Source organism: Balaenoptera physalus (assembly GCF_965194825.1).
Source record: "Balaenoptera physalus genome assembly, chromosome: 16".
Classification (NCBI taxonomy): domain Eukaryota; kingdom Metazoa; phylum Chordata; class Mammalia; order Artiodactyla; family Balaenopteridae; genus Balaenoptera; species Balaenoptera physalus.
The window spans coordinates 89,092,473-89,106,532 of NC_138898.1; the positions used below are offsets into that span (position 1 = coordinate 89,092,473).

The 14,060-nt window shown below is 58.5% G+C and overlaps 1 protein-coding gene across 10 annotated transcripts in view; it reads left to right on the plus strand.

The window, feature by feature from the left end:
• The window catches only part of TNRC18 (trinucleotide repeat containing 18), an 89,559-nt gene that overhangs the window by 43,511 nt on the left and 31,988 nt on the right, over nt 1-14,060 (plus strand). For 7 of the 10 annotated variants that reach the window (XM_082431528.1, XM_082431533.1, XM_082431526.1 and 4 more), the window contains 6 exons: nt 3,656-3,831; nt 4,371-4,507; nt 4,682-4,810; nt 6,405-6,576; nt 7,990-8,350; nt 13,238-13,513. In XM_082431528.1, coding sequence (XP_082287654.1) covers nt 3,656-3,831; nt 4,371-4,507; nt 4,682-4,810; nt 6,405-6,576; nt 7,990-8,350; nt 13,238-13,513 — 1,251 coding nt within the window. Of the gene's footprint in view, nt 1-3,655; nt 3,832-4,370; nt 4,508-4,681; nt 4,811-6,404; nt 6,577-7,989; nt 8,351-13,237; nt 13,975-14,060 lie in introns of those variants that run through there. The other 3 variants (XM_082431531.1, XM_082431532.1, XM_082431527.1) reach the window with 2 other exon arrangements.

The window sequence follows — 14,060 nt, forward strand, 5'->3', positions numbered from 1 at the left end:
GCCAGGGGCATCTGGAAAGGAGGGGGCTAAGGATGGGTCACCCGGTTTGGGGGTCTCTGCACACTCTTGCCCCTTTTCACACTCCTACCTCATCCACCTACTCATGCAGCTCCTACTGTGTGCCCGGCACCGTTTCGGTGCTGGGGGCCAGCGGTGAGCCAGGCCATCTGCATGCAGCCCTCAGCACTGGTGAGGTGGTCTGGTGGTAAAAGGCCGGGAAGGGGACAGAGCAGGGGTGGGAAGGGTGGTCTCCTACAGCGCATGGCCAGGGAAGTCCCTGTTGATAGGTGGGGGAGGAAGATTCTTCTAGGGAAAACCATGCCAGGCCTAAGGAACAGCAAGTGCAAAGGCCCTGAGGTGACTGTGTGTGGCAGGGGCAGGAGCAGAGCCGGAAGGGGAGGGTGGTGGCGAGGAGGTCCGTGGGATAACTGGGGTGAGGGGTGATCCTGGGGAGATCTTTCACTTGGAGTGAAATGAGAGGCCGTAGGAAGGTGGTTTTGAGTTGAGCTGATAGGATCAGACTTACGTGCGGTTCCTTTGTGGGCTGTGTGGAGAGTGGACGCAGGGGTGAGGGCGGAGGTGGGGAGACCCAGGCGGAGGCTCCCGTCTCCATCCAGGCCCAGGGTGGCGAGGGGCGCACAGGCGAGGAGCAGGTGGGTTCTGGGTGGAAGCTAGGGTGCGGCCAGAAGGCTTTGCTGGTGGGCTGAGCGTGGGTGTGAAGGGACGACGCCAAGGGCTGTGGCCTGAGCCGCTGGAAGACGAGAGTTCCAGTTTCTGAGCTGGGCAGGTGGGGCGGGGAGCATGTGTGGGGGAAGCCCAGCAGCTGGTGCGGACACAGATGTTTGAGGTGGATGTCTGGGATGCCCTCAGTGCTCTGCAGTGGCACCTGCGGCCCCAGGGCTGGGGGCGGCGTCGGGGCTGGAACGTGCCCTCGGAGGCACCGGTGTGCAGGGGTGTGTGCACCACAGGGGCGAGGGGGGCCCCGGTGGCCCTCTCCCTTCGACGGTCGCTGACGGACACTGAGCATCGGTCCCCTGCACGTTCTGTACAGAGCTGGGCCGTGAGTGGTCCCGGTTCGTACAGCAGGCCCGAGGCTCCTGGGCCCGTTAGCGTTTTTCCCACAGCCCGTGTCGCTTCCTGGAACCACCAGCCCTCCCGCTTTGCCCCTCCTCCGCACACAGCTGCCCACAGTCAGCGAACCTGGTTGTCCCCTGGCGTGCTGGCCGTCCTTCCCGCCCCGCAGCGCCGTAGCCTCTGTGACTGACGCCTGGTCCCATGGGGGTTCCAGTGCGCGTCGGGCCCCTGTTCCAGGTCACCTCCACATTGGTAAAGCCACAAGGTTGGTGTATTAGTCAGCTCGGGCTGCTGTACCAAATACTACAGATAGGGTGGGGGTCGGGGGGGGGTTCTTGAATGACAGAAGTGTGTGGTTTCATGGTTCTGGAGGCTGGAAGTTCTAGATCAAGGTGTCAGCAGGGTTGGGTTGGTTCCTTCTGAGGCCTCTCTCCTTGTTGGCTTGTGGGTGGCCGTCCTCTCCCTGTGTCCTCCCATGGTCTTCCTCTGCGTGTCTCTGTATCCAAATGTCCCCTTTTTATAAGGACACAGTCACATTGGGTTAGGGCCCACCCTAAAGACCTCACTTTAACTTGATTCCGTCTTTAAAGATGTTACATTCTGGGGTATCAGTGTTAGGATTTAAACACGTGGATTTGGGGGCACACAGTTCAACCCACAGCTGCTGCCGTCGGGTCATCAGGCTGCCCTGGGCTGTCAGTCCTGGGGGGCCCCTGCAAAGCTGGTGTGTCGGAGGGTGAAGGAGGTGACGGAGTCGCTCTTTGGTCCCCTCTGTGATGGAGCAGGGCCCCCCCACCCCTCCCCAGCAACTAAGAGATCTTACAGCTCGGAGGACCTTGAAGGGGTTCTCTGCTTTGTGGCTTCAATGTCCGTAAAGACAGAAAAGCAAAACCAGTGACTCTGAACTGGCCACCGGTGACACTTGGTTGTGACAGCTTGCAGGGAGTACTACTGACATCTAGTGGGTAAAGGTGAGGGATGCTGCCCAGGAGAGCCGCCCACAGCAGAGAACAGTCATGGAAATGTGAATGGCCCCAGGGTTCAGAAGCCCTGATCCGGGCAGTGCAGTTGTTTAACTGCATTGTCGATTTTAGGGAACTGTGCAGTTGGTAGTAAGGAATACACTTTTTCCCTCCAGCACATGTAGGACATTCACAAAAATGGATCATATGTTAGATCACAAAGAAAACATCAATTGAAAAACGAAAACTCATGTTACTTTAGTAGAAAGATTGTGGAGAAATAGGCTCTCAGGTACCATTGTTGAGATCCTGATCTGGTTCAATCTCTTTGAAGGGCATTTGGAATGTATATCAAAGATAAACACATATACCTTGATCACGTTAATTGCACAGGCAGCATATTTCCTAACACGGTGCCTACCCATTCACTACAAAAAAAATCAGGAGCGACCTAAATGCCATCAGTGGGGGATGGGGATCATTTAGATAAATTAAAACTCATCAATACAAGAGAATTCTAGCCTACTGTTGCTCCCTTTGGCCATATAAAATTGCCGATATTCTAGTGTTTTCGACTTACAGAAATGGCACTTTTTGTAAGGCTCAAGCTATAATGTGAACACATGTTGTTATTTTTGCGCTAATGTGAAAAGACTTTAAGTAGAAAAAAGAGTGTGATATGGTATTGATTGATTGATGCCATTTTTATATTTATAAAGGATGCCTGTGTGTTACATACGTTTGAATATGTATAAAAGTTTCTGGAACCACCTGCCAGCCACAGGGAGGGACCTGTGTTTTGGGGAGGAGAAAGGCTTTTGTTTCGTCACACCCTCTACTTGGTTTGTGGTTTTTATCATGTGCACATGTTACTTTTACAGTTTACAAAACTTATTGTGGGGCTCTTTTTCTTTTTTCTTTTTTTTTCTCGCTGCATTGGGTCTTCGTTGCTGTGCGCGGGCTTTTCTCTAGTTGCGGCGAGCAGGGACTACTCTTCATTGCGGTGCGCCGGCTTCTCATTGCGGTGGCTTCTCTTGTTGCAGAGCAGGGGCTCTACGCGCGCGGGCTTCAGTAGTTGTAGCACGTGGGCTCAGTAGTTGTGGCACACGGGCCTAGTCGCTCCAAGGCATGTGGGATCTTCCCGGACCAGGGCTCGAACCCTTGTCCCCTGCATTGGCAGGCGGACTCTTAACCACTGCGCCACCAGGGAAGTCCCGGGGCTCTTTTTTTCTGATCATGAAAACCATGCATATTCCTCATGGAAGATTTTAAGGACAGATAAGCAAAAAGAGAAGCGCAGTTCTAGAGAACAGCTCTGCCGGCCTTTGTTGACTCTCTGTGAGTCTGTACAAGTGTGTTGTGAAGAACAGGACGGCACCATGTGCCCTGCACTCTTACCTGTTCTCACTCGGCGCCCGTTTCTGGTGTCTGGGAAAGGCCGCGGGGTTGGCGGGGGGGAAGGCAGCGGGCCGTCAGCATCCCGGGGGCCTGTGTGGCCTCAGGCCATCCATGAGCCTGCTCTGGGCCTTGTCCTCTTCCCGCTGGGGGCCTGAGGGGTGGGCTGTGGTGCCTGTGAGCCCGGCCCCCGGGGGCTCGGGCTCACGTCTCTCCTCCCACAGGTGTGGAGCGGGGCCCAACGGTTCGGCCCTCGCTGGAGAGCCTGCTGGCGGCCAGCAGCCACATGCTGAAGGAGGTGTTGGACGGCCCCTTCGTGGACCCGCTGAAGAACCTGCGGCTTCCACGGGAGCTGAACCCCAACAAGAAGTACAGCTGGATGCAGAAGAAGGACGAGCGGGTGAGGTGTCCCGGGCCAGGCCTGGGGGGCTGGGGGGGGGCGCGGGGTGCCCCCAGAGAGGCCACCTCGCCTGGGCCTTGGCAGGCTTTGCGTTCGGAAGGGCCTGTTCCGCACCCAGCTTCCGCCACCAGTTTGCTGGGTGGTCCCGGGCAAGTTGTCTCCTCTTCCCGGGTCTTGGTTTATCACGTAATCGCGTGTCAAGAGTGCCTCCCGTGGTGACAGCTTGAGGGCTCAGGGAGAGCAGACCTGGCTGCGCCCCTGCTGCCCGTGGGCCTTGGGCAGGTGGCTTCGTCTCCCTGTGCCCGCGACAGATGATCCAACAGCCAGCTCTGCCTGAGCCGTCCTTACGGGCCAGTTCGGCCTAGACACAGCCCTGCGAAGTTGGCTTTTCGGTCCTTGGCGTGCAGACGGGCAGTCCGTTTTGCTCAAGGCCACAGCTCATGAGGGGTAGAAATTGGGTGTGACCCGGGCCCCTGGTCTCCGCTGTGAGGTCCCGCACCCCGGCCGAGGGTGGCGTCCTCACCCGCCCCTCCCCGCAGATGTACGCCATGAAGTCCTCCCTGGAGAGCATGGACGCCATGGAGCTGGACTTCCGGATGCGGCTGGCGGAGGTGCAGCGCCAATACAAGGAGAAGCAGCGCGAGCTGGCGAAGCTGCAGAGGCGCCGCGATGCCGAGTGAGTGTGCCCCGCCGGCCCGCGGCCTGGGCTTTGTAGGCGCCGCGCTCAGGAGGGCGGCCGAGGCAGGCCGCCAGGTGTGCGTGGCCCCGAGTGACGTGTGCGCACCGTGCGTCCCTTCTCCGCGCCCCGCCACCCCCCGGGTGCACAGCCAAGCGTGTGATTCTCTTTAAGGGACAGGCGCGAGGAACCCCATAGAAGCTTGGCACGCAGAGGCCCTGGCAGGCCGCGGAAACGGACCCACGCCCTGAGCGCCCTGTCGCCCCCCCGCAAGAGAGGGAAGAGCCGCATCCGTAGCGGAAAGTAAGGCTGGCCCCTCGGTGGGTCGGGGACTGGCACAGAGCTCGGAGGGGAGGAGCCCGGGCCTGCGCGGGGCCTGTGTGGGCGCCGGGGACCTCGCGTCCCTCAGGCTCTGACCCACCTGGATGGGCGGCTCGTGGGCAGCATGGCACGCTGCCCTGGGCAGGCCAGGAGGGCGAGCGTGGAATGGACAGGCAGACCCACCCCAGCCAGCGTGTCGAGTGTCACCCAAGCGTTGGGCCCGTCTTCCTGCGGCACCTGCTTCCTCCACGGCTAGGGGCTGATCCCCGAGCTGCTCTTTGCGGAGGGCCGCGCCGTGCTCTTGCTTGGTTCCCTCTGTGCCGGACAGCGTCACTCCCGCTCTCCTGGCTCGTTGTGCCCGAGCCCGCTCCCTGGGACCTGGGCCGCCGTCTCCGTGCACTCTGGGGACAGGCTCCCCGGGGAGCAGCAGGTGCCACGTGTGGCTGGAACGAGAGCTCTCCCTCCGGGCCGGGTGTGGAGAGCAATGGTGCTGCGGTCCTCACAGGGCATCTGGGGGTAGCACAAGCTGAACGGGAAGGGGCTGGAGGGCACCTCTGCCTGGGACAGCAGGGCAGGCGGACACCAGGGCTTGGTTGAGGAAGCAGAGGGGGCCACAGGGTACCTTCAAAGGCATAGGAGAGGCAGTGGGGCGGCCACAGCTCTTCTCAGGAGAAGACAGCCCCAGGGGCCCCCACGTCTTGCATTTAACCTTCTTGGATGTTCCTGACTGATGAGAGGCTGGAGAGAGGGAGAAATACCCTGTCACCAGCCACACAGGGAGAGCAGGGGGGGAGAGCAGCTCCTGGGGAAGAGAGCAGAGGCTGGGGCTGCTGGCACGCAGAGCCGCTGGTTACGAGTGTGGACCCCGGAAGTGGATGCACCTCCTGCTCAAGTCCCAGGTCTGCCTCTTATTGTCATCCTGGGCCAGGTGTTAGCTTTTATAGACGAGTTCCTTCATCTATAAAAAGCAGTATATAGAACAAAGCATTGTTTTGTGGTTAAAGTATAAAGCACAGACATGGAACAAGACACGCAGTACCAAGTAAAAATTATTATTATTATTACTTGTGAGGGTTTAGCTTAGAGCAGGCAAGAGGCCTTCGGACCAGGACCATGGCCCGACTGCTTACGCTCCTAGGGGTACAGGAGACCAGCCAGCGGCTCTTCCTTCATAGTAGCTCTTGATCTTAATCCCCCTCCCATCCTGGTGGATTTCCGTGGCATTCCTGATCCTTGGTCTTGGCATGTTTTGGTACAGAGGTATCTGACGGTGTAAAGATATGTGTATGAGTGTGTATGTGAAGGAGCACGAGAGAGAAAGAGGCCAGCAGAGGATACACTGCTTTCGAGAAGTTCTTCTTTTTTCCCCACTAAACTCTCATTCTGCCTCCTTCACAAGTATCCCAGAATCCCGGCGCCATAGTGCTAGAGGCTCCGTCTCCCCAGACTCGTCACTCTGTCGTCACGGTCTGTGCGTCGACATCCAGAGCCCACCCTTCAGGGCCACAAGGGCGGACCCCCAGCCCGTGAGTGCTGCCTGGCCGGGGCGCTGACCGGTGGTGCATCTGGGTTTCAGGCTGAGCGGCAAGCCCCTGCTGACCTCGGACGACTATGAGCTGGGAGCAGGGATGAGGAAGAGACACAAGGGGCCTGAGGAAGACCACGATGCCCTTGGAGGGACCGGGAAAGCCAGGGGGAGGAGCCAGCCTTGGGACGAGCACGAAGCCTCTTCAGACTTCATGAGTCAGGTCAGTGGCCCCGCCCCGTCTTCCAGGTGTGCTGCTGGCTTGGGGCGGAATGTCTGGAGGGAGTGCCGGAGTTCACGCTCCCTTTGCAGGCCTGCTGGCCCTGCTGCTGCACGGAAACTGGAGGTGGTTGCCTTAGTGCCAGAGCGACCCTCCTCCAATGTTCCTCATTGTGCAGAGGGGGAGAGTGAGGCTCAGGGGAGGTCAGAGACCACCAAAGTAACACAGCCTCAGGTGGAGCTCTGTGTGTGTGTGCTCCGTGACCCGGTGCTGAAGCCGAGAAGAGAGACTGCAGGTTCTTAACCAAGTAATGCAATTACTCTGTTGTTTCACAGTATAAGAGTTTAATGAGCAGCTTCAGCACTCTGTAGTTTGAGGAAACAAGGGCTTGATGCCATTGTAATTTCCTCTGTGAGCTGTCCTGAGGTAAGGGGGTGAGAGCCAACACCTTGATTTTTCTTCTTTCTGCAGAGCATTGAAATCATCCACTTAAGGCCCTCATTGCTAAATGCTTACGCACCGTGTCATCCCTCCCAGTAAAAGCCCTGTGGGAGGGGGCTGTTTTGGTTGACTCGGCAGTCAGAGGGAAGGACTCCCATAGGGGACACTGGGTCCAGGCGGAGGGGAGAGAGCCAGTTTGTACGTCAGGATCCTCTGTACTCTCGAATTGTGAAGGACACTTTCGTGGTTTCATTGACACTATCCCAACTTTTCTCTCCTTATGAATTGTTACCTGATTAAAGAAAATAGCGATAAAGTGTTCAAATGAGGGCCATTGAAATGGCAGGTTTCAACAACAAAGGACTACAGCGGAGGAGAGACGCGCAAGCAGGAATTTATCTGTGAAATCTCTAATCGTTCTTTCTGCTTCAGGCATCCAGGGCACACTCAAGGCATTTTCTCGGCAGCTTTAGCCCATTTAGCTGGATGGGCTGATTCGGGCTGTGCTGTGCAGCCGTCTTCATCACCTGCTTTAGGCGATTGAGATAAGCAGATCAGCTGTGCCGTGATCTGGGTTTTCCATCTTGGGTTCATCCCTCCTCCCTTAATCCAGCCGCCTTCTCCCACTCTGCGGCAGCAGTGCTTGCTTCGAGCGCTTCCCCTAGGAGGCACCAGGTAGCGCCGTGGAGAGCCAGTGGCAATGCCCGTGTCACTGATAACTATAACCACAGTGACGGCTATTTAATAAGTGCTTCATGTGCCTTTTCTCAGTTCGTCTTCAGAACAACCCACTGATGCCTGTGCATAATTACCCCCATGTTACAGAGTAGAGGAACTGAGGCTAAGAGGAGTTAAGCGACTTGCCAGAAGCCACAGAGGCAGGGAGAAGGAGCTGGGGTTCGTCAGAGCTCGTGCATGGAGACCCAGTGTTTGGTCAACCGTCTTAACCTGTGACTTCCCAACTTCCCTTTCCAGCTAAAGATTAAGAAGAAGAAGATGGCCAGCGACCAGGAGCAGTTGGCAAGCAAGCTGGACAAAGCCCTCTCCCTCACAAAGCAGGACAAGTTGAAGTCGCCCTTCAAGTTCTCGGACACTTCTGGGGGGAAATCAAAGACGAGTGGGGTCTGCGGCAGGTACTTGACGCCCTACGACAGCCTGCTGGGCAAGGACAGGAAGGCGCTGGCCAAAGGCCTCAGCCTGTCTCTGAAAGCCTCCCGAGAAGGTAAACACAAAAGGGCCGCCAAAGCCAGGAAGATGGAGGTGGGGTTCAAGGCCAGAGGCCAGCCCAAGTCGGCCCACTCCCCGTTCGCCTCGGAAGTGAGCAGCTACTCCTACAGTAAGTAGCGGGCCGCGCCGCCTCAGGGCCGCTCTTATTTTTCTTCCTCCTCTTTCCTCCTCCTCTTTCAGCCTCGAAAGCTCGAAAGGTCTCTCTCCCGCCTCTCTCTCGGCCTCCAAACCGCGAAGGTCTATTTTCCGCCTCTGTGCGGGCCCCGCCCAGGCCGGAAGCGGAAGTGCCTGTGATTGGCGGGCGCCGCGCTGGGCGGCCACCTATGATTGGTGGGTGCTTGTGATTGGCGGGCGGGTGGGAGCGGAAGCCCCCCCCCCGCCCTTTCGGTGCCCGAAAGCCGTCGGTGTGGAGGCCGTGTACCACAGAGTTGGCGGCTTCTCGGTCTAGAGCGGCCGGTCGTGAGAACCGTAGAGATGACCCGGACCCCGCGGCCCGCAGGCGGCTGTCTATCCTCCGGCCCGGTGTTGGTGAGAACAGTGTCTATGGAGCGCACGCCAGAGCTGTCTGGGCGGTATTTCTCTTTGTCTTTGCGACAGTCCTCCAAGTGGTTAAACCGTGTTGTTCCTGAGGATAGATCCTGAGGTCGGGCCAGGGTCAGGCCCAGCCTGTCCGCCTCAACTGTGCAAGACGTCCTGTCATCATGGGCGCGGCCTGTGCGCTGCCCGCACAGCAGCCGCCGGCCTCAGGCGGCTTTCGGGCCCCTGAAACGTAACAGCTGGTGGGATTGAGGGACTGAGCTTTAACCGGAGCCTGTGGCATTGGAGCTGCTTCTCTGGGAACTCTGGGAGCGTGGTTTTCCGGAGCCGGGCAGCCTTGCCCCCCCACACGAACTCCGACGCCCCGCCGGCTCTCTGTGGCCTCTGGTGGCCCAAAGCCCGCCGTCTAGTATGTAATAGGTGCTCAGTAAGTATTTGTGGGCGGAACGCGCAGTGCCCAGGATGGGTGGGTATCGGTACTGTGCCCGCTGCGGCACGGCCGGGGAGGGGCTTCTTGCCTCCTGGTCCCTGTCAGCGGGGTTGGTTCTGAGGCGAGCCCAGGCCGTGAGGGGGTGGCAGGCTTTTTCATTGTTGACTGCGTGGACCTGTGTGACTGGGCCTTTGGCTGGCTCTGCCGAGTTCACGGGGTTGGGGGTGTTGAACGTGAAGTGTAAAAAAGGATCCCATTAAGGTTACAGTGAAGAAAGTCTTTATGGATTTGGAGTTAAGATACAGGGGGCTTTCGGCAGCCCTAGGTGAGCTCACGTGGGAGAAGAGCTGGATCTGGCACCTGGCATGAGGTTAAGCTGCTGCTGGGGGTTTTTTTGGTTTATTTTTAAGGTTCGTGGCTTTGATTGCCCCGGGTCTCCAGGGTTGATGCTCAGATAGGCGTTGGGGCAAGCAGCTCCTTTTGTGCCTTGGGTACTGAGGACGTGTTCGATTGCCGAAGCTTCCCGGCCCTCGGGTTCGGGTGGGTGTGAGCCAAGCAGCATGGCCCAGGCCCCTGGCCACTGTGGACCAGTTTTAGGGACTTGCAGCCCTGAAGGAGGAGAGAAGGGCTTTCTTTCCTCTGTTCATTTTGGAATATTGAAGAGGGAGTGGGGGAGGATTGCTCCTCCTTTGATCTTTCAGGGGACAGTGGTCGATGGATGTGGCCCGGCGGGTTGCTGGGAGAATCCTCCACTCCTCCCCACTCGCAGGTGGATGTGGCGGGGTACAGGCTAGAGGCCAGAGAGAAGCTGAGGCCTCCGAGCTGCTGAGTCTACTGCAGCAGATGTGCGCATGCGTGCAAGCCGGCGTTCCAAGTGCTGGTCTACCTGTTAGGCCTTTGTCTGAAACTGCACTGTCCCCGTGAGAGAAATGGGTTATCATTGCCACGGGGAGGTCGGAAGGCGTGTCTCCAGTTAGCTGACGGTCGTGATACGCAGCTGGCTGTGGAGAGAGCGTGTCTCTCTTTTCTACTCTGGCTTTTTTGCTGTTCGCGGTCTCGGAGAGTGCACGCACAGTCGTGAAGAGGTCGGGGTGTTTCCAGCAGAGAGGTGCTGCGTCTGCAGGAGGTGGGAAGAGAGCACGCTGCTCTCTTGCTTTTCCACGTTGGGTTGTAGGGGTTGGGTGGCATGCTTGGCGGGTTCTGGGGAGAAGCCAAGCTGGTCGTCCTGACGCTCGCACGCCTCCAGCCTGGGATGTGGCCTCAGGAAGGACGGGATGGAGTACACGGGCGGGAGAGCTGTGGCCAGGGCACGGGCGGAGGCTCGCCTGTGTCCTCCCCAGAGTCGTCAGGCCGTCCTGCAGTTGGGGTTTTAGAGTGGAAAGCATGGACGTTGGAGGAGGCGGCCAGAGGACCCCTGTCCCCCAACACGCACACGCCCACACACACCACACACCACACTCATGCACACACACTCCCCACACCACACCCCCCCCCACACCACACACACGCGCACACACACCACAGACACACCCCCACCACACCCACGCACACCACACACACCACAGACACCACACACACACCATGCACACACACCACACCCCCACACCACACCCCTACACACCCCCCACACACACATCACACTCATGCACACACACGCACACGCACACCCCACATATACCCCCCACACACCCACACCCACACGCACACACCACAGACACACCCCCCCACACACCACACACTACACACACACACACCACACTCACGCACACACACGCACACACCCCCCACACACCCCACACCACACCCACGCACACCACACATACCACACACACCACTCATGCACACACCACACACACGCACACACACCCCCCCACACACACCACACACACACCACACCCATGCACACCACACACACCACACTCATGCACACACGCACACACCCCCCACACACACCACACCCCCCACACACACCACACCCCCCACACACACACCACACACCACACACACGCACACACCACACTCACACACACACCCCCCACACACCACAGACACACCCCCACCACACCCACGCACACCACACACCACAGACACCACACACACACACCATGCACACCACACACCACAGACACCACACACACACCATGCACACACACCACACCCCCACACCATACCCCCGCACACACCACACACACACCACACACCACACACCACACACTACACACACACACCACACACATGCACACACCCCACACACCACACTCACACACCACACACACACCACACACCACACACCACACACCACACACACCACACGCACACACACGCACACCCACTCACGCACACACACGCACACACACACCCCACACCCCCACACACACCACACCCACGCACACCACACACACCACACACACCACACACACACCACACTCATGCACACACCACACACACCCCACACACCCCCACCCCACACCCACGCACACCACACACACATGCACACCACACACACACCACACACACCACGCATCACGCACACCATACACGTGTGCACAGACACACCACACACACACACCACACACACACCCCATACTCATGCACACACCATACACGTGCACACACACACACCACAGACACACACACCGCAGTCACACACCCCCCCACATACCCCCACACCACACCCACGCACATACACCACACACACACCACACTCATGCACACACCCCACCCCACGCACACCACACACACCCCCACACCACAAACACACACCACACACACACCACAGACGCACACACCACACACAACGCACGCACACACACACCACACACACACCCTACACAGCCCCCCCACACACCACACCCACGCACATCACACACGCACACACACCACACACACCACACTCATGCACACACCACACACCACATACACACACCACACTCACGCACACACTACACACACACCCCACATCCCCCCAGACACCCCCGCACACCCTCCACACACGCCACACACAAAAACAATGCACACAGCACACACACACACCTACCACACACACACACCCACGCACACCTCACACACACACACAGTTTTTCTTGGACTTGGAGAGAGCTGGTGTGCCAGAGCTGTAGCTGCGTCCATTAACGTTGCCCATGGTTGGGGTGGATTTTACCAGATCAAGGGACCACAGTCTTTGACTGTAGAGCCTTTCCATCCGACGAAATCTTGCTTAACAGCTGCACATGTAAAACGGATCAAAGTGGTATATGCCCGGGGTGGGATTGGTAGGGGCCAGAGCTGTGCCCGTTTGACAGCCCCCTTCCCCAGAGCTGGGTGATCTCTCTCAGGAAGGCCTCACCCGTATAGTAAGGCTGGAGACTTGTGGGAAGCCGGCGGCAGTGTACCGGTAACCTGGTTCTCTGATAGGGAAAGGGTGGGAGGACAGCAGCCCGGATATCATTGCAATATCATGTGCCTGTTTCTTTGGCGTAACTGTTCAAGCCGCCGTCCTGACATTGCTGAGCAGGGGGCTGGGCACGGGCGTGTGCGATCGCCATCGTGAGCCTGCGCCCGCTGGCCCTGCACACCACTGGGAGCTGGTGTTTTGGGAAAGAATGGCTCTGAGCCCTTCCCCTCCTAGGCCTCGTCCCTCCCCACAAGGGGCCTCTGGGCCGGCTGCAGCCCCATGGGGTAGACAGGACATGGCGGTGATCTCTGTGCCCGGGGCAGAGACCTTCCTGAGAGTGGCCCTGTGGTGGGGGATGCTGGCCGCAGCCGGCCTAGAAGGAGCCTGGGTCCAAACGCACGGAAGACGCCTGCAGCTCAGAGGCCCCGCGGGTGAGAGGCGAGACCCGGGTCGGGAGGAGGGCTCCAGGCGGCGGAACTCAGCTGGTTCCACGGCCGGTAGGCATCTGGACCTCTCTGTCTGGCGAGTAGGAGATTGTTCTCAAAAGCGCTGAGAATAATGGAAGAAAGACACCAGCCCCCTCCCTCCCCCGGCGCTCTGTGACTTATCTCTATTAAAAACTACTTTGACTGCAGATACGGACTCAGAGGAAGAGGAGGAATTCCTGAAGGACGAGTGGGCTGCCCAAGGCCCCTCCGGCTCCAAACTGACATCTTCCATCCTGTGCGGCATGGTGGCGAAGAGCGGCAAGCCGGCCGGCGGCCCCAAGCTGACCAAGAGGGGCCTGGCGGCCGCCCGGACTCTGAAGCCCAAGCCGGCCGCCGGCAGGAAGCAGCCGTTTTGTTTGCTGCTTCAAGAGGTCGAGGCCCGTTCCTCCTTCAGCGATTCCTCGGAGGACTCGTTTGACCAAGGTTACTAGCTCCAAACACACAGTACCTCCCGTGTGTCCTAGCGAGAGAGTGAGTGCGAGCGCGAGCGCGAGCGAGGCGGGGAGGGCGGCCGCGGCGCCGCCGGGATGGCCGGCCAGGGCGGCTGTCTGGTTCTTGGCAGCGTAGCCTGCTTTATCAGCCCGAGTCTTTTTGTTTTTGTTTTTATTTGTACCTGTATCATTGTGATAAGACCATTGGCTGGCTCTTTTTGAGCTTTTATACGGACTGTTTTTAGTCTTCCTCTCTTGTCCCCTCCCCTCGCCTCCCCTGCCGCCTGGACCGCAGGCCTGGGTGGGTCCTCCCGGAGGGGCCCGTGGAGGCCTCCCTCCCCGGGGACATTTTGTAAACGGAATTCTGTCGTGTGGGCGTGTGACTTGATGTTTGTACCTCGATTTTGGTAATACCAAGCTTTATTAAACATATCGAGTTCATTTTTAACTAAACCCGTGTGCCTTGTCTCTCTTGCTGTGTCCTGACTAGACCATTAGGTTGCCGCTTCCCTCATTTTGTTCCTCCTGCCCCCCTCACC